This window comes from Leptodactylus fuscus, chromosome 2, assembly GCF_031893055.1.
Source record: "Leptodactylus fuscus isolate aLepFus1 chromosome 2, aLepFus1.hap2, whole genome shotgun sequence".
Taxonomy (NCBI): Eukaryota; Metazoa; Chordata; class Amphibia; order Anura; family Leptodactylidae; genus Leptodactylus; species Leptodactylus fuscus.
The window spans coordinates 89,681,244-89,706,490 of NC_134266.1; the positions used below are offsets into that span (position 1 = coordinate 89,681,244).

The 25,247-nt window shown below is 41.2% G+C and overlaps 1 protein-coding gene across 2 annotated transcripts in view; it reads right to left on the bottom strand.

Annotated features, from left to right (window-relative positions):
* RBBP5 (RB binding protein 5, histone lysine methyltransferase complex subunit) overlaps nucleotides 1–25,247 on the bottom strand; it is a 30,967-nt gene continuing 5,720 nt past the window's right edge. The window contains exons 3-14 of one of the 2 annotated variants that reach the window (XM_075264094.1): nucleotides 25,073–25,245; nucleotides 22,335–22,475; nucleotides 19,251–19,413; nucleotides 19,059–19,168; nucleotides 17,538–17,657; nucleotides 15,288–15,441; nucleotides 14,253–14,324; nucleotides 12,307–12,424; nucleotides 6,405–6,474; nucleotides 3,610–3,839; nucleotides 3,242–3,319; nucleotides 1–796 (exon numbers count right to left, since the gene is read on the bottom strand). In XM_075264094.1, coding sequence (XP_075120195.1) covers nucleotides 768–796; nucleotides 3,242–3,319; nucleotides 3,610–3,839; nucleotides 6,405–6,474; nucleotides 12,307–12,424; nucleotides 14,253–14,324; nucleotides 15,288–15,441; nucleotides 17,538–17,657; nucleotides 19,059–19,168; nucleotides 19,251–19,413; nucleotides 22,335–22,475; nucleotides 25,073–25,245 — 1,458 coding nt within the window. In that variant the 3' untranslated portion in view covers nucleotides 1–767. Of the gene's footprint in view, nucleotides 797–3,127; nucleotides 3,320–3,609; nucleotides 3,840–6,404; nucleotides 6,475–12,306; nucleotides 12,425–14,252; nucleotides 14,325–15,287; nucleotides 15,442–17,537; nucleotides 17,658–19,058; nucleotides 19,169–19,250; nucleotides 19,414–22,334; nucleotides 22,476–25,072; nucleotides 25,246–25,247 lie in introns of both variants that reach the window. The other variant, XM_075264093.1, reaches the window with a different exon arrangement.

Genomic DNA, 25,247 nt, shown 5'->3' on the forward strand with positions numbered 1-25,247 from the left:
AAATCTTACACAAAAGAAAATAATTTTATTTCCCCAGCAGCGAGGGTAGAACAGAAATCCATGGGATCAAAATGTGTCTACACAGGAAAATAAAGATGAAAAAGGTTATTAAAAAATGACTAAAGGAAGTGTCAGATGAGTTAGGTCTTTCTTACATCAGTAAGTCTAGTCTTGAAACTGGAAAGGTCACATGAATCAATTCTTTATACTGGGCATTTGTCCTGTTGAAACTTTAAAAGTGATGTCCAGTAAGTTAAAGAAAAAGTAATACAATTATGCAGAGGGCAGGAAAAGTCCAAAAATGCAACGGGAAGATGACTGCCATATAAAAATAGAAAGGGGAATTTCCTATCCAGTGACACAGCAGAGAACAGGATTTAAAGTGTAAAATCAGGCTCATGAGATTGACCGCATGCAGTCTTCATGGCGACAGACTACAAGTTACATTCATATGCTTGTCGTCTGTCGCTATGGAGTAAGCAAAAAGCGACTGTCACAAGGTTAAGCTTTAAATCTCAGCAAGACTGAACCTACACTATAAAAACCAATATGCATGTAGAGGCAATGCCACAAAACTGCTGCACGATTCACAAATGTCTGCTATTTAAAAATAGAGCAAAATTGATGGAGGGGAAAAAATATTGACATGATAAGTCCAGATATTAAAAAAAAAAAATTCCCATGTTGTCTCTGGACATGATCATATCAATTAAAAGTCTGTAAAACTCTCCATATCGGCAACTTGCACAAAGGTCCAAAGAGTCTTCTTACAACAACTCAGAGATGGCTCCTCCACCTGAAACACAAACACAGACATAGAAAGTGACACTTTAAGAGAAGGCTCCATTTTTTGTTTAACACTGGCTATGTAGCTACCAAATGTAAAATCTTGTGTCCTCCTCATACTTCACTGCAGTTTACATTTTATTAGATTTTTAGATTTTACACATGACAACTATATAAGCAATGGAAATTAAAGTTATGGCGCTGCTTTAGAATAAGAGCGAGAGCAGTGGGACGAAGCAGCAAAGCACAGAAGCATCTAAATCTCACTGGGGATCACAAACACTAGTTGTGGGCACAAACCCATACAGATTAATGCCAGGCCTACATGGTAAATACCAGCAACAAAGAAAGATCCACATTTATGTCCAACCACCAAATGAATTGTACTAAATTTATCTCGAAGGGAAAGTGAGATCTAAGTGATCTTCTGATATGTCAGACAGCTAAAGGCTGATCTCAGATCATTACGGATTTGACTCAATTGTCTCAAGCTCAAAAGGTGTTCCAAGATATGCCATAAATGCCAGTGACAGATCCCAGAGATGTAGCTTTATCCAAATCATCAGAACCAGGCAGAGAAAGAATTGCCATCTTTCCTCCCTATTTGAGTTACAGTCGAGCTGGGTCATACAAAGAATGTCAGTCATGGCCGCACCATTCACAGTGGGATCACTTCTCTACAGCAGGCGCTGATCAGGTTTCGTTTCCTGTCATCGCTAATGCTGGAGCCGTCAGCAATCCATTAGACACTGGTTATGAAATATTAAATGACCCAGGATCTACAGCCTCTACATCCCTATGCGTCTGGTTAATACTCTTGGAAGAAGCGGGATTTGGAGGTATGGGGTAGTAAGAGCTGATTTCAGAGTATTTTAAAATGCTTTCTGTGTTTACCCCGCTGCTATGTGGCATGTGCATCTTGGTCCTAGTCAGATCATATAATTTACCCATTAACTTTCCTCTCACAGTGACCTACCATCAGTAATATAAACCACTATACAAAATAATGTCCTACCAGCCATAATAAAATGACCACTAACTTATGTGGTGAAAACTGCAAGCATCCAACCATCCTGTAGGGTCAACACTTTTCTAAGGGAATGTATGGCCTCTATCATTTTACAATCTTAAACCATGTATGGATTTTATTTTCAAACTGCAAATTTCTAAGGTATATCTTGAATGAGATTTTGGGGGTGACCATATGGACCACAGGAGCCGATGGCTAATAAACTTATATGGAAGAGTGTTCTAGGCATGCCCCATGACCTATAATGGTCACTGTACATGGAGATGGAGAAAGACAATCAGATAATCCAGATATGGATTATCAGCATTTCTTGGGACGAGTCCACCCATACACCGTGCTCTCCAGAATTGGGACATTGATTGAATATATGGTGAGCCGAATTATACTTTTTTCTATACAAATACAATCAGAGTCCATCACCTACAGAGAATGATGTATCGTGTATATGGCTCCAACTTTATAACAGAAGTCTTATCATTACAGGGGTTAAAAGGCAAGAGGAGAGTACTAAAATACTCAAAAAAAAATAAAAATATGATGCTGCATGCGGAAAGTAAAATTTACAAAAGTTAACATCTGTGTATTGCACCAAGTGCATACACATCATAGAATACATTTTATATCCAATTGCCTGGTGTCCATAGCACATTCTCTCATTTAGACTGCAAAGTCATGACCAGGTCATTCGCACATTCATTTCAATACTTTATTTTATAGGATTCTTGCTCATTTAAGCAATATATTAATAAAAGGCCATTACAACAGCTCATTTTATAAGACTCACTTCACCAAGCTTTCTAGATTTGCTATTCCTTCAGCAAAGCCATTGCATATAAATCCAATCCATTCCTCCATTAACAGAATGCGTACAACACCAACGTAACACAATACAGGGGTCATTTTAGGTACTTATTACAGATAGGACTTTATTTACTGCAGTCTAGGGAGACAAGGGTGATACTTGAGTCTTAAACCAATCATTAACAGGGGAACGACATGAACAGGCGGTCAATGAGAATTACTGAACAGAACTGGCTATAACAAGTGTGTACTGCTTGCTGTAGTGGGAAATGTGTACACAAAGAAATTAGGATATTAAAATATATGCTTTTTAAAACCATAATATCCAAGCTTCTTGCTTTGCCTTATGAACATCCTTCCATATTTTGTGTACTCTACCTTGAGTTGTTCCACATGGTTCCCACCTGGTGTGAAAGGTTTAAGACGAGCGTACAAGGAGACGACGGCTGCGTGAAGCCAGAGCCACAAGAAGCAGAGGTGAGATTCTGCACCTATATGTATAGTGCTTACCTGTCAGCACTTGTGGCAGCTCACTCTGAGCTTTGCCTTTCATTGCTGAATCCAGAGGCATGCCCCTGTCACCCTTGAAGGATTTCGATTTAAATGGAGAGTCTCTCTCTTTACCTTTAGCTCCTTTTGGTCGTCCAGATTGCTTCTTCTTGGATTTACTGTCTCCTTTAACTCCCAAAAGCGGGTGAACTTCTGTTAGTAGATAAATATGTAGAAATTACAGACTTGGGAGTTTGTTTTTTTTAAAAAATATTTTTTTTTTTTTTATAAATTATGCAAAGTTTGTATGAAGTTTGTACTATTCAAAGCATATGTACATGAGGAAGGGCACAATTTCTGGTTACAATTTCGGATATCAGACAGTACAACGTAAATAGCTAAATTAGCGATGTCTAAAGCAAGTCATCTTTGAGCAAGCAGTATCTCCAAATAATCTGGAATACCACATAGCTGTTTTTCACAAAGCAGAATCTTGCACTTACCATCACTAGGTACTCCTTGCAACTCAACCATTGTGGTCTTTGGTTTCTTCTTTGGAGGCTGTGCACCATCAGATGAAGCCTGTCGTTTCTTCTCTGTTCCTGACCCATCCTCAGTCAGTGACATTTGACCTGCATCTGGAGGTGGGCCATAAGGATTTTCCTCTGGATCCTCTACTTCTGGAGCAATAGGAAGGTATAGAAGTGCTTTTGTATCTTCCAATTCTTCATCGCTGAAATAAAGTTGTTATATTAACATTTTCTTTATGGCATATGAAAAGACAACAGTCCATTTTTATCAACGCAATTACATTACATCAACTTTATAGTGTGGTTGCAATGAACAGATTGCCCTAGACAAAATATGGTTCACACCCTTGGCAAAGTCCACCCCACTGTCCCCTGGGAAAACCGCCATCAGGTCTAGATTTCTGCAAGACTGTTTCTAAAAGACCTTTGTATCCATCATATCTGAATATACTTTACACTATGAAAGGGTATATTTCATTCTAGGTATAGATACATTGTGCTTGTGGGCAAAGACCCCTCAAAACAAAAACAAAAACTATATAACAAAATCCAGCTTAGAAGTCTGCTGTATTCATAAATAGTTCAAATGCCTTTTAAAAAGTGCCCCATATCATCCCACAACTTAATGGGTATGGAGGCCTTCTGACAAGCCAAGATGCCATTGTTCAGGGAAAAGGAGAACTGTATTTTGGATTTAGAAAGCACTTCATATACTATTTACCAATAAGTATTTGGACACCCATGCAAATGAAGATATCTGCGGTTATGATGTACGTCACGCCTTCTGCCGCTAAATAGGAAAAAGCATTGGCATTAGTTGCATGCAAGATGCCACGAAGTGCAGAGTTGTCCGATTTCGAGAAAGTAGTAATTGTCGGATACCACAGAAATGGTCGATCCTTAAGGGACACAGCAAGCGAACTGAATTACCCAAAATCGACAGTGGCCTATGTGATTAGGAAGTGGAAGCTGAACGTTCATTGTCGGAGTGTGCCCTAAGTCGGCAGACCCCCGAAACTGGAAAATAGACACAGACGAGTGCTGGTCAGAGAAACCGCATCCAACCAATGGTTCAAATACACCAGGAGTTCCAGGCATCCGGGAGTATTGTGTCGATCAAAACCATCTGTAAGGAAGCATCTGCTGGGTTCTACCAACTATTGAATATGAATAAAAAAAATTTCTATTCTACCACAGGTGTCCAAATACTTATTGGTAGACAGTGTATTATACAGATCATCATACCTCCAGAGTACTATTAACAAGTGTGACCACCTCTGACTTGTGAATTCAACTCAATGTATTCCTACCATATATCTCACATAGAAATGCCTTGAGAGCCCTAACTTCTCTTGACTAAAGTCAGAGAGGAGGTTACATGGGGCAGCGGATATTTATAGAATTGGGCAATGCAAGTTTTTTTTAAATTTATGCATAACATGACAAACACTTTCAAATGGGGGAGAGATTCAAAGTCAATACATAATGTTGAATTGAAAGTTGTGGCCTCTGCAAACATCAACAAACCTAAGGATGCTCTGCAACCAATACCAAGTATCATAACCGTATAGTGGCCTATCTGGATTTACCATCAATGCTCCTAAATCTGAGGCCCTCCTGCTGAAAGGTCCTTCTAAACCAACATGGTCACATGGCATTCCAATTCAGTGAGGGTACCACTATGGCACAGTGGTTAGCACGGTTGCCTTGCAGCACTAGAGTCCTAGGACAACATCTGAAAGCAATCTGTATGTTTCCTCTGGTTATGTCAGTTTCCTTCCATACTCCAAAGACATACTAACATGGAATTTAGATTGTGAGTCAGTGACTAACAAGGTTTGTTGAAACACTGCAGAATAGGTTGACGCTATACCAGTAAGAGAAAAATATCTTGTGTCTCAGGTGAGGCATCGTATTCACAGAGTAAACTTTGGTGGAATAGCAAATAATGCTGCTATCTATTTGTGATCAGAATTCACCTACTGAAATTATTGAAATGCCTAAATCGCTTTATCTACTATAAAACCCTGCCAACCCATTTACCTCCAAAGACAAATTTAGTTTAATTTTTAATTTGCACATTTATCTTGAAGTAGAACAGTCTCAACACAAGTCACCCTACCAACTCTGCTTCATCAATCAGATGGCCACTTGACACCAGAGACGAGTGCAAATCCTTTACTGCTCACCTCTCGGAAAGCATGGCATGCAGTGTTGGAGGGTGACCTCCATTTCTCACCCCTGTAGACAACCCTGCCTTTCCATTAGGAAACCATATTTATCATGCATGGCATGTGGGATGTATTTGATCATTCTAGTATAGGGTTTCTGCTGACTGTCTGCCAATTATAACCTTGAGGACCTGCCCGAGATCGATCTTGCACTGTCTATAACAATTCTGTCAAGCACATAGCTATGCAACCAAAATATTATCTTTTGCCTGAGGCAGCTACTTTTATATACAGGGCCCAGATGGGGGCTACCCCATCCCTACTATATAGACTGACTGACTGTTTCTGCCTGAATTTGGAGTATAGCTCCCTTCCTGGAAGCTTGGACTTTACTGTTTTTTTGTTAAAACTTACACAATTAAAAAAAAACAAAAAAAACCCCACCACACTCAAAAGAAAGTGAGGAGATTAAAAGAGTGTTGCATTAAAGGGAGAATGCGCCCACCCACCCATATTATAGTATATTAAGCAAATGCAACTTGGCCAATTTTTGTAGAGGGTTGTAAATTAATGTACGAGACATATAATGTGAGGTACCTGCTACAGAAAGCAGCAATACGGTCCACGCTAGTCACATCCACCTCTTCGTCTTCTGCTGCATCACCGCCTGAACATTAAGAAAACAGATATTATCACAAAATGGAACTGTGAGACTCTGAAGTTAGTGATGTGCAGATACAGGAATCTAGATTAGTAGTTACATCATTCATGTATCACATTATTCATTCGTAGTGTGAGGTTTTAGAATTCTAAGTGGCCACTTCTATAGAAGCTTCCCTAGTCTACAAAGGGTCTTGACAAGAAAGCAAGTATACCTTCTTCAACTCTAATCTTGAAGGTATCACTTGTTTGTTACTAGTCAAATGCAACCACAGTATTTGATGGCAAGATCACATGGCTGCTATGGCAGTCAGGGGCCTTGTGAAGCATCCCAAGCCTGCTACAGCAACATAACTATTGAAGCCTTCTTGTGGCAGGAATAAATAATTATACAGAAATTTTGCCATAGACCGCAATATAATAGTATCGCAGTCTATGCTACAAGTGATTGCAAGTCAGTACATACATATAAAAGTAAATAAAAAGAATAAAACACATTAAGCATCCATGCTTTAAATATAAAACAATCTATCCCATATGAGGAACTCTGTAGCAGAAAACAAAAACAAAAAACAAAACTTGGCGAAACGTGTAATCTTCCTCTCCAGGGTCCTTGCTTGGGTATTCTTGCCTTATGCAAGTGTTATTCCTGTGCAATTGCTTTATCTGCCATTATTTTCTGATGCAATTATCGCTGTACTGGGTGTATTCTCTATATTCTTGTATATTGAGCATCTCTCTATTTGCACAATCACAATTACATTGACTATTATATGTGAACCCTACCCTTTGTATATACCCTGGTGGGAAGTTAATATATTTATCCTGTCCCAGAACTGTCCTTTAGGTGTTTTATTTATTTATTTACAATTGTACATCTTAACTTATTGAAGATTTTACTACATACTGTGGTGTGCTTCTATTTTAGTGTTGTGACTGTGAGAATGCAGATAAGTCAGAATAACCCCTTATAGTTGTACTCCTCTCCAAGATCATATAAACTTGTAGCTTAAGCTGACAACTATTTCACCAAATATTTTATTTATCTATCTTGCTCCTTTTGTTAGATACAGCAGATCTACTTCATGTTTATAACTGTCACAGAAAGAGTAAATTTAAAACATAACTTTTAATTTTTAAGATAAAAAACAAACAAACAAAAAAAGCCCCAATGTGCGCTAAAAATTGAGAAATGACACACACTATACAGAATGATGGTGTCCGTGTGCGTTAATAAATTCCTCAATATATAACTGTAGTCACTGTATAGAAGGATAGTGACCCAATTAGGAGAATGTAGATAGGAGAGCCATGAGCAACTGCCCCTCAGTCACATATATATATATATATATATATATATATATATATATATATATATATATATATATATATATATATATATATATATATATACACATACACACATATACACACACTACCCTAACCTGTACTGGTTATAACAGTCACTCTAAACCCCTGTGATTAATTACACACCTGGGGAAGGAAAGGGTATATGGATTTGGCATAAAGTAGATATTACTGCTCTCCTATTCTGACCTAATGTGGGCTATGTACTCATAGCTCCTCTACGCGTTTCGCCAATGTATATTGCATGGCTCCTCAGGAGGACGACATTCAATATATACAGCCGCTATTGTTTGCAGTTAAAACTGCAGTTCCTGCATCCTTGATGGTAGGAAGCAGTAATGTGCAATGCCGGCGTGCGCGCCCATCCGCCGGCTAGTTAAAGGCACAAGCCACACCTCCAGGCACTACCCTCCGTGACATGGCGTGTGCTGATTGGGCACACCCACGTAGTTGTCACGTGATGTCCGTGGGCGTGGCTATGATCAGTAAAGTAACCACCCATCTAGCCTGGCTGGAGAACCTCAAGTCCCAGCCAGGCTATAAACGACTAGATGTTTGTCTGTGTGATTAACCATTCCTTTTGTAAGGCCTACATCTTGCATATATATGGAAGTCTATTCATTCCCAAAGGTTTAATTCTAATAGAACTATTGCTGATAAGTCACAGTCATTGCCTTGAAACACAAATAGATACATTTATAGATCCACACGGATTAACCTAAGGTCCATCAGATTTTTATTACCATGTCTAAGGAGATATTATAAGAACCACACATGATCCGTTGAATACAATAATAATTTGTTAGTCCATAAGCGTCCCCTCACACATGTGCGAGTCGATAAAGTTATTAACATAGTTGTGCTCTTAATGATAAATCAATATTTGCACCTTATTCCATAGTAAACAATATGATTCTAGTCATATAGTTGATCCCGTACTATGTCATGTATCCATTGTGTGGACTTTCACAGGAGCATAAATAATGCCATCTTATAGGGGTGATACTCTTACAGAAAGCAACTGTAATTGATGTTTTCATTAAGTCCTAGTGGTGCAAGTGTTTTCAGTCTATATGTCCACTCTGCTTCTTTCTGTAATATTTTTTATCTGAATCACCACCTCTTGGACTTGCCCTCACCACCTCAATTCCCTGAAAAGTAAGTATTTGTAGGTTTCCCTCATGATATTCCCACATATGCCTACTCAATGGACGATCGTCCTTCCGTCTGATGTTCCCTATGTGGTCGAGGATACGTCTACAAAACTTACGGCTTGTCTTGCCCACATATGCCTTGGGGCAGCCACAGGTTGCCATATATACAAGACCTGCCGTCTGACAGTTAATAAAACTGCGGATCTCATATGTAATACCAGTAGAGGTACTTGTAAATTCTGCCCCTGGTTTAATAAATTCGCAGGCCTTGCAATGTCCACAGCGAAAGTTTCCTAGGGGAACATGTTTACTTAACCAGGTTGAATGATTTTCTGGCCCTAGATGGCTGTGTATTAGGCGATCCTGTAAATTTCGACCCCTGCGGTATGTGACAGATGGATGTGGTGTGAGCATTTTGTTAATATCAGAATCTGCTTGAAGTATGCTCAAATATTTATTGAGAATGTTTCCGACTTCCCTATTACGATTGTCATATGTACCAATCACCCGAAGTTGACTATTATTCGTTTCTTTTGGACAGGGATTTAATAACGCCGTACGATACTGCTTAGATGCATAATCAAACACCTCTTGTAGGATGTCCATCGGATATTCACGTTCAAGGAAGCGCTCAGTAAGATCGTCACACGCTATTCTAAAGTCTGAATAGGTTGAGCAGTTTCTCCTCATGCGTAGATATTGTCCTCTGGGGATACCCTTACGCAGAGAGCAAGGATGGAAACTATTCCATGAAAGGAGACTATTTGTGGAGGTATCCTTTCTATAGATGTCAGTAGTGATGTAACCCTGCTCATCTATCATGATCTGAAGATCTAGAAAGGTAAGTTCTGTGCTGCTAATTTCTGCCGTAAATCTGAGATTTAAATCATTCGCGTTCAAACTACGAACGAACTGATGAAAGTCATCCCTAGTGCCGGTCCAAAATAATAGGATGTCATCCATATATCTCATCCAGCTGTGGATCTGTGATGTATATTGTTCATTTTCATCCACAAAGACGTGTCGCTCCTCCCACCATCCGAGATATAAATTCGCGAAACTTGGCGCGGCGGGACTGCCCATCGCAGTCCCAACTATCTGGAGGAAGGAGTGACCGTCAAAGGTGAAATAATTGTGTTTTAGAACAAAGTCTAGTAGATCCATCACCAGCTGGTTATGTGATGCTAAGGTGTTACTTCTGGCATCCAGGAAGCGCCCTACAGCCCCACACCCCAAGTCATGGGGTATGGAGCTGTAGAGCGCCTCCACATCCAGTCTGGCTATCAATGTGCCAGCTGGGAACACAGCACCCTCCGGCTGTCTAAGCACATCTTGCGTATCTCGTACATACGACGGGAGTGATACCACGAATGGTCTGAGTATTTGGTCGATATACAAACTAACCCCCATTGTCACACTCCCGATCCCTGAAACAATCGGCCTGCCTTTCAGGGGATTAACCCCTTTATGTATCTTAGGCAGACAATAAAAAGTGGGTGTAATTGGTTTCTCCGGTGACATAAAGGCCCATTCTGTGTTGGTAATCAGACCATCATTTAATGCTTTATCCAATATGTTACGTAATTCTTTGGCAAAGACTTCTGTGGGGTTATTGTCCAGGATCCGATAAGCACCCGGATAATGCAATATATCCAAACACATTTTCTTGTATTGGGGTCTATCCATTATCACAATGTTACCCCCCTTGTCCGCCCCTTTGATTATAATACTATCATCACTTTCCAGTTTTTTCAGGGCTTCTAGTTGTTTTCTATTTAGATTACTCCTGACATGATATGTCTGTGTCCCAAGTGATGCTAGTTCTTGTGTGACTAATTGCTCAAATATGTCAATATAGTGTGTATCAAACATAGTACGGGATCAACTATATGACTAGAATCATATTGTTTACTATGGAATAAGGTGCAAATATTGATTTATCATTAGGAGCACATGTTAATAACTTTATCGACTCGCACATGTGTGAGGGGACGCTTATGGACTAACAAATTATTATTGTATTCAACGGATCATGTGTGGTTCGTATAATATCTCCTTAGACATGGTAATAAAAATCTGATGGACCTTAGGTTAATCCGTGTGGATCTACAAATTTATCTATTTGTGTTTCAAGGCATTGACTGTGACATATCAGCAATAGTTCTATTAGAATTAAACCTTTGGGAATGAATAGACTTCCATATATATGCAAGATGTAGGCCTTACAAAAGGAATGGTTAATCACACAGACAAACATCTAGTCGTTTATAGCCTGGCTGGGACTTGAGGTTCTCCAGCCAGGCTAGATGGGTGGTTACTTTACTGATCATAGCCACGCCCACGGACATCACGTGACAACTACGTGGGTGTGCCCAATCAGCACACGCCATGTCACGGAGGGTAGTGCCTGGAGGTGTGGCTTGTGCCTTTAACTAGCCGGCGGTTGGGCGCGCACGCCGGCATAGCACATTACTGCTTCCTACCATCAAGGATGCAGGAACTGCAGTTTTAACTGCAAACAATAGCGGCTGTATATATTGAATATCGTCCTCCTGAGGAGCCATGCAATATACATTGGCGAAACGCGTAGAGGAGCTATGAGGAGTACATAGCCCACATTAGGTCAGAATAGGAGAGCAGTAATATCTACTTTATGCCAAATCCATATACCCTTTCCTTCCCCAGGTGTGTAATTAATCACAGGGGTTTAGAGTGACTGTTATAACCAGTACAGGTTAGGGTAGTATATATATATATATATATATATATATATATATATATATATATATATATATATATATATATATAGATGACTGAGGGGCAGTTGCTCATGGCTCTCCTATCTACATTCTCCTAATTGGGTCACTATCCTTCTATACAGTGACTACAGTTATATATTGAGGAATTTATTAACGCACACGGACACCATCATTCCGTATAGTGTGTGTCATTTCTCAATTTTTAGCGCACATTGGGGCTTTTTTTGTTTGTTTGTTTTTTATCTTAAAAATTAAAAGTTATGTTTTAAATTTACTCTTTCTGTGACAAAGTTAATAATTGAGTAAATTACCCGTCAGTGAATTTATGTTTATAACTCTGATCAATGTCTTATCACTGTATGTAAATGCTCTCTCTGGAGTACCTGCGCCCACCAACCTGTCACTGAAACCAGGAAGTGGATGGGAGAGGAGACTAGAGCAGGTGAGAAAATCCCCTTAACTCCATTTCCCACAGAAAATGATAACATACCCCCCCTTACAAATATAAAAGTTACATTTTGTGACAAGAAGTTGGGATTATGGTCTGTCACTCATTACCAGTCTGTTCAGGTTCACTCTTATCTTCATCTTCAATATCAAATTCTGATTCCCGTTCCTCATACTCCACATTTTCATCTAACTCCTTGAAATCTGGAGCAAAAGCACTCCAATTTTCCTGAAGCACAAGCAGAAAGATCAGGAAACACAATGTCTACTGGGAACATTTACCTGCACAATGGCATCACCTATTGCTCAATAACAAAAAAAAAACCAAAAAAAACAAAAAACGAACAGCAGTTTTTGTTTAAAAAAAAACAAAAAACCTATATGCAGGACTTTTGAGTCCATTAAAAAAAAAAAAAAAAAGGTTTCATAACATACGCCAAACTCCCATCATTTTTCAACATTGAAGTTTACTGGTAACGGATAGAGATGACTCCTACTGACCGTTACTAGAGATGAGCGAACACTGTTTGGATCAGCCGATCCGAACAGCACGCTCCCATAGAAATGAATGGAAGCACCTGTGACGCTGACTTTGCCGGCGTCCAGCGTCACAGATGCTTCCATTCATTTCTATGGGAGCGTGCTGTTCGGATCGGCTGATCCAAACAGTGTTCGCTCATCTCTAGTAACAGACAGTAACTGATAGCCATCACTTACTGTAGGCTATTTTGTGTCTTTTCTGCACATGTTCAGAAAGCAGAAAAAGCAAAAAAAATGGACAATATAAAAACTGACACTAACTGATGTTAATGTATGTTATAGTGAAAGTGAACCATCATGCTCTGTATGAGATGGGTACGTACAGCAGACACAAAACTTCTGAGTCCCCAGTCCCCCCCTTGGCACTGATACATGGCCATGAGTGAGCGCTGGCAAGCAGCCTTAAATGGCCTACAATCCCACCCCTCCAATGAGAGGACAGGTATACACACCTTTCGGCTGAACCGCCAACAGTATTAGTGGGCTCAATGCGCAGAGAACCAATCGTGCATCGCTAAGAGGGTGACATCACACGAACACCCCCCCACAAAGACAACAGTCTCAACAGCACACTAACCGGGACGATCTTCAATGTTAGACATGAATTTCACCTCTGATGACTAGTTGTGGATTAGCGCAACTTAGAAAAGCGTTGGGTGTCTTTAGTCCGGCAATCAAATGGTTAGGAATGCTTCCATTTGCAATATAGGGACTTCGTTTTGGTGCTGTTCCCTCTAGCTAACTAGGCTGGAGTGTTAGGGGATCTCTGTTAGCACTCAGTTTAAAACATTTAGGAGAATTCAATTAGTGGGTAAATAGGTATACAACCCCGCCCCCTACATGTTATTTGTAGACCTTTAGGTAATTAGATCAATGTGGGATAAGGTCAATTCAGTTTTGGGTGCTAGCTTGTCTTATGGTTTTTAGGAATAGTACAGTGTGATATGGTTTGAGACCATTTATTACCACTCCATCTACTCCTATGAGACGAGTCCTATCCTGTTTTTCTCCCCAACAGACTGACATGGATCGGGTTGATTAATATTTATTGCCCTGACATCACAGTAGGGGATTCAGGATTAGATTTTTGGTTACTGCTCACCCTAATTTGCAGCGCTTCTGTTGCAGTGAATAGTTGCCCCGCAATACAACAAACGCAGTGGACCGTTGCTCTGAACAATGTTTTAATCACTTTGTGCACTTTTCATTCCTTATGAGGGTCTTTTTTTTCTTTAATATTTTAATGGAATTAATAATAAAGTTATTTGTTTTTAGATATGCCCTTTATGAGTGGTTATGGACTTATCCGCTTATTTTTGTACTAGATATCTGAATTCAGTAACCACCTTATGGTCCTCCACCTGCATAATTCTGTGGGAAAATATTCTGTACAGCCATCTCTGCATAACTAACAGCTATCTTAGTACTACAGAGGAGAGGCTGTCAATCACTATGTTTAAGCAACTTAACAGATTACTTTAAAAGGGGGCTGAAAAACAGATAATACAAACACATACCACTTGGTTTTGGGCCCATATGGAAACGACTCCACTTGAAATTGATGCAATAATTGGTCGGACTGGATGCCACTGAATTAAAAAAAGTATTATTGCCATGTCTTTAGAGACTAATACATACAGATATGTAAGTTACTACTGTACTAAAGGGATTCTCCAAGATAAAAAATTTTATGACCTAACCTAAGGATCAATATTAGATTAGTGGTGTCCGACACTCAGCACTCCCATTGATTCACTGTTCTCAGCAGCTGATACTTGAGTAGAGCAGAAAGCCGACAACTAGTCTGTGTAGGGGTCAGATGTGGTACTGCAGATCAGAACCTCCACACAGAACAGAGCTGTCTGCTTCCTGTTAAACTCTGTGCATTAGCAGCTGGGAGCAGCCTGGGGTGCAGGGTGTTGTGCCTCCACTGATCTGATATTAGAGACTTCTCTATGGAATAGGCCATCAATATTTTAGCTTGAAAATCCCTTAAAGAGGACCTTTCACCACTTTTGGGCACATGCAGTGTTATATACTGCCAGAAAGCCGACAGTGCGCTGATTTCAGCCAACTGTCGGCTTTCCCGATCTGTGCCCGGTGTAAAGAGCTTACGGTGCCGGTACCGTAGTGCTCTATTGTCAGAAGGGCGTTTCTGACCATTAGCCAGAGACGTCCTTCTGCCTTGCGGCGCCTATCGCGCTGTGCTGTGGAGCGGGGAGGAACGCCCCCTCCCTCTGCTCACAGCGTTCGTCCATAGACGAGTATTATCAGGAGCGGGAGGGGGGAGTTCCTCCCGGCTCCACAGCACAGCGCGATAGGCGCCGCGAGGCAGAAGGACGACTCTGGCTAATGGTCAGAAACGCCCTTCTGACCATAGAGCACTACGGTACCGGCACCGTAAGCTCTTTACACCGGGCACAGATCGGGAAAGCCGACAGTGCGCTGAAATCAGCGCACTGTCGGCTTTCTGGCAGTATATAACACTGAATGTGCCCAAAAGTGGTGAAAGGTCCTCTTTAAATGTATAATTGATGTAATCACAAACTTACAGCAACATCTAGTAACAGTTCACCACGAGTTCCATGAAGAATTTTCACCAGATTTCCAATACTCTTCTCCCAGATGTAGAGTGCATGTTGCCTTGCAGAACCTGCCACAATATACTCACCATCGCCAGAAAAGCAACACTTCTTCCAGGGAGTCCTAAGAAGAGAATGGGGAAAAGGAAAAAATAAAAGTCTGCTTAAAATGCAGCAAGTCATCAGAAATGCAACACTCTCCTGTCCTGCTAGTTTGTTACAGTATCTCAGTTTAGGTAAAATGAATGGTCCTGAGTGTCCAGACAACTTATGCTAGGTTTACATCTGTACTCTGTGTGCACACAGAGTCCATTCCACTTTAAAATGCAGAGAGAGTCTTGTGAGCAGGACTGCTCTCTGCATTTTTCAAGCAGGAACAGAGTTGACCCCACTATAGTCTAAGGCCGTGATGGCAAACCTATGGCACGGGTGCTAGAGGTGGCACTCAGAGCCCTCTCTATGGGCACCGATCTGTGGAGCAGATTGTACTGTGTGGGTGGCCACTGTGGAGCAGTTTGGACAAAGTGTTGGCTCCTTCACTATTTATATCACACAGTATCTGTTTTATAGCAGATGTGATATTGTTACAGCTCGTAACAAAATTGCGCAGTTACTATAAAACAGATCTTGTGATGTAAATCCAGTACTAAGTTGATTGTATATTGAAAGCTCGGTAAAGCCTCATTGTCTGCAATTATAGATCTGCACAGTATTAAGGTTAAATTGCCGTGTTGGCACTTTGTGATAATTTATTGGGTTTTGGGTTGCAGTTTGGTCTCTAAAAGGTTCACCATCACTGGTCTAAGGGGTGCGCAGGTTTCTGCAGGTAACAACTTTTTAAGCAAATTGAGTTTAGTTTTTTAGGTCCCCAAGCAGACCAGAAGAATGGAAACCCAAGCGCAGATGTGAACCTAGAGTCAGTCTCATTTCATAGAACATGTGACTCTGGACCAAAATGTAACGCAATTTAAAGATTTTCAGGCAAAAAGCAGTAACATTTTTAACTAAAGTTCCTCCCTTCTAGCCAATTTATATTTAACTCATTTGTTACTAGGGAAGTCTGTTCCTAGATGCATCAGTTGAGCAAGACAGAAAGACAAAGTAGTGAGGGGAGTTTTCACTCTTCACATAGTGAATTCAGATGGGAGGGACTGATTCTACTTACAGCCTGCACAGACATGTCTGCAAACTACTGAAGATTCTGTATATCTCAGCATATAATGTTAGAAAAAATAAAAACCTGTACTTGTATGTACTTCTGGCTGTTTGTGTGGTTACAGATGGGAGATTATTTACAGACCGCAAGCAACTTTACTGCCTGTGCTCAGACTGCTCTTTTCCTGCATCATACCTGGATGACAGATGCTAGTATGTTGTGGGTATCTGCATTTATCTGCTCTATATTTGCAGTTCAGTGTTCCTGGATCTCTTCCATTAGGCTCACTTGGGCTATTTATTTTTTTTTTGCTCCTGTATAGTTACTCCTGGTAAAGTTGCATGTAAACAAACCAAATTAGTTAGAATGGAGAGGGGCAGACTGCTCCTTACTGTATAAACCCATAGCCTCAAAGTAAAATATAAATAGCAGCATGATAGATTTAAAAAAACAAAAAAACAACCCCCCCCCCCCACCACAGTCCGTTTTCTCCCTAGTCATTTCCAGCGCCACCAATTTGATTCACCATATCACTGTAGCGATGACGTGCCTGTATACAGGACTATAGCAGTCAAACATTGGTCTTATCGGTACACAACACAAGACTGCTGAGAGTAAAGCAATACATAATACATAGCGTATATGAGAAAGACACCGAGAAAGTCTAAGCAATTTTTTTTTTTTTTTTTTTTTTTTTTACACTCCTAGGGCTGGCTAATTTATTAAATAATTAGGACAACCCCGTTTAACTTTGTAGTGGATTGCTTACATTTAGCACTTATGGTATATGAATGAGGAACTCAAACACTTCAGTATGTGATGTATCTAACGGTACAGGTATACAGGAACGTGTAGTCTAGTATGCTATTCAACCTCCTCTACTCCCCCCTCCCTCCCATAAAAAAAGAGGATGGATATTGTCCTAAGGGGAACGTGTAGCATCTCAGTCATATGCTAGTATCTATTCCAAAAGTAGGTTATGTTAACAGGGCCTTAGACCTAATCCAACGGCAGCCAACTCTACTCGGAGAGATAAGTGTGTAGTTTTTATTTCTGCTAAATACCTGTTCACCAAGTCTTGAAGTTTCTGCATGGGCTCAGGCTCCCCATCTCTGCCACATGTCAGTATTTCCCGTCCATCATATACTCTAATGATCCTATCAGCTGTGTTTATTAAGAAACAGCTAAAAAAAATAAAAAATAATTTAATACATATATATATTTTATACCAGTTTTAAGAGCACAGACATAAGTATTTAATAATAATAATAAAGAGGGAGATGGGATATAGACATTTTCAAGAGGTGATACAAATATAAGCCTCACACTCACTAATTGGTATTTCCAGGAGATAGCTGGAAAACAGGAAAAAAAAACTAAAATCACCAAACACATACCTGTGCAGTGATATTGCTTGCTTATAGCTACCTACCGTATATACTCGAGTATAAGCCGACCCGAATATAAGCCGAGGCCCCTAATTTTACTACAAAAACTGGGAAAACGTATGGACTCAAGTATAAGCCGAGAGGGGGGAAATGTAGCAGCTACTGGAAAATTTCCAAAATTAAAATGGTCAGAGTTTTTGGGTGCAGCAGATGCTGGGAAAGGGGGAGGGGGTGTTTTGGGTGTTTGTCTGCCCCTTCCCTGAGGAGTGGGTTCCCCCCCCCCCACTTGGAATTCAGTCTGGCTGAATATAGGGTATCTGCAGTGCTCCTATTAACCCCTTCCCGATGGAACAGGAGCACTGCAGATACCCTATATTCAGTAGACCGGGCACTTTCAGACACAGGGATACCTAATGTGTATGTGTAAGCTTTCCCCCCCCCCACCCACCCCCCCACTATTTTATGGGAGATTGTATACATTACTATTTGCTTGACTAGAGTATAAGCCTAGGGGGATTTTCAGCACAAAAAATGTGCTGAAAAACTCGGCTTATACTCGAGTATATACGGTAATTTAAACGCTAGGGCAGATTTACTAATGATGTATAGAAGACAAGAGAGTTTCCATGCAGGGTAAATGGCGTGTTTTGGCCACAGAGTTTTACAAATACTGCAAAGTGGATGGGATTCGGGCTAATCTCATCCACACATTGCAGAAAAATATCCACAGCCAACACGTTACAGTAAGCTGGTGTAAGCAGCCACAATAAAATGGCCGCAGACATGAGCAGTCGGCTCTGCCCAAAAGCCGATGGCAGAACCGACTCCGCATGCCTAGAATTTTCCAGACCAGCGCTGGAAGAAGATGCGGGGAGAGACGTTCCTGAAGAAGAAGAGGCAGGCGCGGGAGATTTTTCAAGCAGCATTGGGGACGCCCCTAGTACTGTTTGAGCGCTGGGGACCGCCCCCAGTGCTGCAAGAAAAATCATCTGCATGCAGAAGAAAACCGGGAATATCACCGGAATGGCGGCACAGAGAAGACTTCTAAAGATAGGAGAAGAGTAGCTTTTCTTAAGGTTATTCCTACGTGTTAATATTAAAAAAAATGGGATTGAAATGATCGAATCCCTTTAACTCCAAAAAATATTGGCAGACGAGGCAGAAACATTTATAATGATATGATATAATTCCACTTACCTGCCCTTGCGAGCAAATTCTATAGATTTAATTGCAGTTGTATTACTGGTCCCAGTTGTAACTCGGAAAGATGCTACCAATGCCTGAGTGTTTGTTTTCAACACTAGTATCTGAAAGGAAATATAATAAAACTTGTAACTTTATGGCTCCTTTTTTTCACCTGTTATTTACCAAACACATTCTAGCTCTTACTTTTCCCTTCGCATTTCCAGTGTAGATATACTCCCCTCGTCGATCAAAAGATGCAACTACGTTTAGGTCAGAGTCATCATCTACTGGTAAGACAACATGACTAGAGTCTGAAAGTGTTAGCATGACTGGTGCAGACTTCATGGGGCACACCAGAACTTTGTCCCTGTTGAGAAACGGACAAAATAAAAAAAAAAATAAAAAAAATCCAAAGAAACATTACTTGTATGGGTGCTATTAAAATGGACTGTTCTAAAAATAAATATTAATTTCCTGTTAAATTAATTGGCATTATTTAACTATTTGCTGTTCACCCAAAAACCTTAAAGGGATTCTACCACTAAAACGCAGTTTTTTCTGCTTTAGACATTGGAATAGCCTTTAGAAAGGCTATTTGTCACCTTTAGACGTGGTCTCCGGCGCGCCGTTCCTTAGACATACCGGTTTTTACCGGTATGCTAATGAGTTCTCCACAGCAATGAAGGCGGCCCCAGCACTCAAACGGCGATGGGGATGTCCCCACTGCTGCCCAAGACCCTCTCTCCAGCGACGCCTTCTTCACCTGCATCCTCCCCTTCTCAGTTGGCTCTACCAGTGTCTCGCTGGCAGAGCCGACTGCACAGGCATCAGAGCTGACGAAGTAGTAAGACGACACAGAAGGGGAGGATGTAGGTGAAGAAGGTGTCGCTGGAGAGAGGGTCTTGGGCAGCAGTGGGGACATCCCCATCGCCATTTGAGTACTGGGGCCCACCCTCATTGCTGCAAACTCATTAGCATACCGGTAAAACCCGGTATTTCTAAGGAATGGCGCGGCGGAGACCACGTCTAAAGGTAAGAGACAAATAGCCTTTCTAAAGGTTATTCCAATGTCTAAAGCAGAAAAAAAACTGCGTTTTAGTGGTAGAATCCCTTTAAACACCCAGAGGGACATCACTTAAAGGGGTATTCTTAGCTCAAAGATACCATCTATGCTACTAGTGTATGTAAATTCAACAGTTTTCCTAAATATATTGCTTTAGAAATTATACTTAGTTTGCCTGCTATGTTCGATTATTTCTCTGAATGTTTACACAGCGTTTCCTTGGTCACTGTTCTGTTAGTCGACTCCTTTTGGTATTGCTTTATTCACTCATCATGTCTTTGGGTATGTAATATTACTGCATTGGATTATTTTTTGATTTTTAGATTATACTATTGGTATTTTTTTTGCCCATGACTGATTATTTATGGATTGTTCCTTGTATGTTCATTAAGCAGCGAGTCTCTACGCACCACTGTGTGGTAGGGTTTTGGTGTCTGGCACTATTTATTAGTGACTAATCCTTGTAAGTTTCCCTTTATTCATATACTGTATTCCTGTAATTTAATAACTTTTTTTCCTAAATGTTTTACATATTTTTGGTTTAGCCCAATTTTTTTTGGTACTTATGATTTAATTTGGTTTTGGGCTTTTTCTTTGTTATTTTTTTTTTGGGGGGGAGTTGTTTGTTTCTACTTGTTAATTACAGATAGGATGTTACTCATAGTTAGCAAACATCTTTCTTTATAGTGATTTTTCCTTCAGGCTCACAGAGCTTTTGTGCTACATCATAACCTGTATTTGCAGTCTGGTGTCCCTGGATCTATTATTTTATACCGTATTTTTCGGACTATAAGACGCACTTTTTTTCCCCCAAATTTTGGGGGAAAAGAAGGGTGAGTCTTATAGTCCGAATGTGGCGCCTGGCACCCGCCGTAATAGAGAGGCGGATGCCGGTAAGGGATAGACGCCGGGGCCTGAGACATCGCTGCGCTCCTCTGCCCTGCATGAAGCCAGCAGCGGGAGGAGTGATGCTATTCCGCTCCTCCGTCCCCCCGCCGCTGGCTTCATGCAGGGCAGAGGATCGTAGTGATGTCTCAGGCCCCGGCACCTGTGATGGTGTCTATCCCTCGCCGGCATCCGCCTCTCTAGTACAGCGGATGCCGGGTCAGTATCGGTGGCCCCTTCTCCCCCGGGGCCGGTCCCCACCGGCCCCGTACCTCTGAAGTTGCAGGCCGGCTCCTGCGCGGCGATATCACAGGAGCCGACCTGTTCGAGTGACAGCCGGGAGCCTAATGAGGCTCCCAGGCCTGTCACTGCTATATTAGTATTCCGGCTGGGTCTATGACCAGCCGTAATACTAATATACAGAATGTCCCATAGACGGCAATACAGTTGTATTGCCATCTATGGGACTTGCAATCAAGTGACCGCAGGTTCAAGCCCCCGGGGGGGAATAAAATAGTTAAAAAAAAAAAAAAGCTTTAAAAATTATATAATAAAAATATGAAATAAATAAAAGTTCACCTCCATCACCTCCTGTCCCTAGAATATATATATAAAAGTAGAAAATCATATATCATAAACCACCGGGTTTTTTTTCAATACAATGTGATCTAAGCAATAGATATTCCCCAAAATGGTACAACTAAAAAGTACTTCTGGCCCCGCAAAAAAAAACACTCTATGCGTCCCTGTACAGCTGCAGGGTCACCTGTCAATGTGGCCTTGCAGCTGTTGCAAAACTACAACTCCCATATATTAAATATTTTACCATTTTTTGCTTCAAAATTTTTTTTCCCTATTTTCCTCCTCTAAAACCTAGGTGCGTCTTATAGTCCGAAAAATACGGTAATCATTTGACCTTTTCTTAGTATGTGTTTGTGTCAGTAGTAATCGTAAAATAGCAAAGAAATCAGTAGTAGTAATAATGAATGTGTGTGTCTGTGTGTGTGTGGGGGGGGGGGGGGAAGAGATGCTCCTTACTATGCACATCCACAGCCTCAGTGAGAAAAGTAAAATATGCTGCATCCATAATAAGGCTATTCTTATACAGCTATAAGAAGATATACTCAGCAACCCCCAGCAGATATTTCAACTTTTCAAGAAAGCTCAGGTACCCTTTAATACATATGCCCCATTGCCTATAAATATGTCTATATGCTGTGTACTCGAATCTAAAAATGGGAAACTCTTGCACACAAACCTAAAATTTAAAAAAAAAAAAAAAAAAAAAAGCATAAAAGGAGTCTATCATATCCATCTGTAAAGAAAAGTACATTACTTACTGATCTCGTGGGTGGAACTGGACTTTCAGGATAGGGGACGGAAATCTAAACCGTTGGTCACAGTCTCCAGAGAGAACATCCCACAAGGACACAATGTTATCAGTGGAAGCGCTCACAAGTTTATGCCCATCCCTACTCCAACTGTAAGGTAGAAACAAAAGTAGTTTTTGCCTTTTATTCTCTAATGGAGAGCAATAGCATACAAAGGCCTTCAAAACACTGTTTAACCAGGACTCATTAATTCATACAAATGCTGGTGTACAATTTTAGGGTGCATGCAGACTACGTAACGCCGGGCGTGTATGAGAGCCGTACACGCCGGCATTACGGCAGACTGCCGAACACTTCCCATTCACTTCAATGGGAGCGCTCGTAACAGCGGCGTTTACGAGCGCTCCCATTGAAGTGAATGGGAAGTGTTCGGCAGTCTGCCGTAATGCCGGCGTGTACGGCTCTCATACACGCCCGGCGTTACGTAGTCTGAATGCACCCTTAAATAGTTTTTATTGTCACCAACTGCTACAGTAACTGTGCACAATAGAGTCACTGGGCACCTATAAGCTTACAGAAAAGGACCTTTTACTCTGTTAAACACCTTATATACCATGGACATTATGGACTGCAGCATCTAACTGGTGAAATAGCCGGAATAGGACACCTTTGATCATTGCCATTAAAATTCAGAAAATGTCTCATGGGGATGTAGGCACAGACTCTCAGCCTGTACCGTAAATCCAACATATATGTACATCACGTGATGCATTAAGTTAAAGGGGTTGTCCCATCACAAGGATCCTATCTAAACTGCTTGTTAATGTAAATGTAAGACTTTTCCTAAATACACTGCTTCAGCAAAACTGCTTGCTTTGTCCACTATCTTACTTTATTCATTTATTTTTGACACATCCCTTGACTTATCTGGTCATAAGTCAAGTGATGTCTCTGCTGCTCTGAGGGGGGAGGAAGGAGGGGCTAAGTGCAAGGGAGCGAGTCTGGAGGGGGGGGGGGTAGTTTACACTTTTGGGGGGAGGGGGCCGCCAATACAGACCCGGCATCCGCTGTAATAGAGAGGCGGATGCCGGGGAGGGTTAGACGCCGGCACAGATGCCTGCAACATCGCTATGCTCCTGCCCTGCATGAAGTCAGCAGCGGCAGGAGCGATGCTGTTATTCCAGGAAGGGGGGGGGTCGGAGGAGCGGAATAACAGCATCACTTCTGCCGCTGCTGGCTTCATGCAGGGCAGGAGCATAGCGATGTTGCAGGCATCTGTGCCGGCATCTACACTCCCCGGCATCCGGGTCTGTATTCACATATGTAAAGCCAAGCGGCAAGATGTCGCTGGCCCTGCGTGCACTCATAGACCAGTCTAGCCTTCACAATGTGAATACAGACCCGGCATCCGCTGTAATAGAGAGAGGCGGATGCCAGGTCTGTATTCACATTGTGAAGGCTAGACTGGTCTATGAGCGTGCACGCAGGGCCAGCGGCATCTCGCCGCTTGGCTTTGCATATGTAACCAAGCCCACCAATGACGCAACAAAGCCGGAAGAAAGAAGAATTTACAGCAACGAAGACTGGTGAGTATGCGACGTGGGAATACCCCTTTAAGGTATCATGTCGTACTATGAATTTATTTAGAGCATCGACAAGGTTTACCTTTTACGCAAAAAGAATCAATTGTTCTGTATTTCTTTTACAATGCAATGTATACTCCTTCCAGTGAGCATATTGAATACTGATGCATGTAAACAGGCCTGAAGACACATCCAGACAATATGGGATCTGTCAAATACAGTCTTTTAAAATCTTATTTCTAGGTCCATTGGTGTTACTGGTTAATATATACTTCCTCTATTCTAAATCAACAGTACAAGTGAACATAAACTCTAATATATCAAAGAAAAATTATTCTTTCTCCATTTAGTTAGGCCCTCTGTTTGCTAAACAGATCAATTCAAAACAGGCTAGCAGTTCACAGACAGATCAGGTTACATAGACTTCCAAAAAGAGGTGGAGGGAGGAGGAGTTTTCTGGCAGTTTTTAACAAAGCTAACAGTAATGAAATAAATAAAGCTCTGGTGAGATAGAAAAATGTAGTGTCTTCTGTAGGACAACTGTTGCCTGTGTTTCTGCCTCTTTCACTTCACCTTTCCTCTCTCCCCTCCATAGACTTCTATCTACTGCAGCTCAACTTAACTAAAGACTAATTTGAACAGCACATTACACACTTTAAAGCCTCTTGCAGACGACTGTGGTATGGGTCAGTGTGCTACCCATGTATTTCACGGGTAGCACACTGACCCATTTTTTTTCTATGGGCCCATACAAATGGCTGATTTTTACGGTCCTGTGTGAAAGCTGGCAGTCCGGACCGAATCAGAAAGGAGAGGTCCTACTCCTGTCCAATTTTCCGGCCTGTGCTTGCGTGGCTCCTATTCATTTAATAAAAGGAGCCACGCCCCATGCACAGGTGGGCACATCCCCGTGTCCCCTGCATGAAGCCCATGCTTTTAATTCACGACAGGCCAGTTGTAGCTTGGTCATCTGCAAATGGCCTAATAGCATCCAGAGGGAGCAAGAGCTGGATGTGTGGAGAAGTAATGCAAGATATAATACAAAGTTTCTTATATTTGTACAACTAACTTGTGAAAACAGATCAATATGAATTACACTTAAACTATAGAATCCTCTAGCACATAGTAATACACATCTTTCAAAATATGCTTAAAGACACTCACCAAAGAGAGCACACGGGATGAATGTGTGCACTTAAAATCTTAGCAATTCCCCTAGTTAAAAAGTCCCAGATGACGATACGACCATCATTGCAACCTACAGCAAGCAGAGTACCCCACCTATTAAATGTGCAGGTGAGGGCCATGCTGATGCAGTCCAACGTGCCATCTGCTTCCT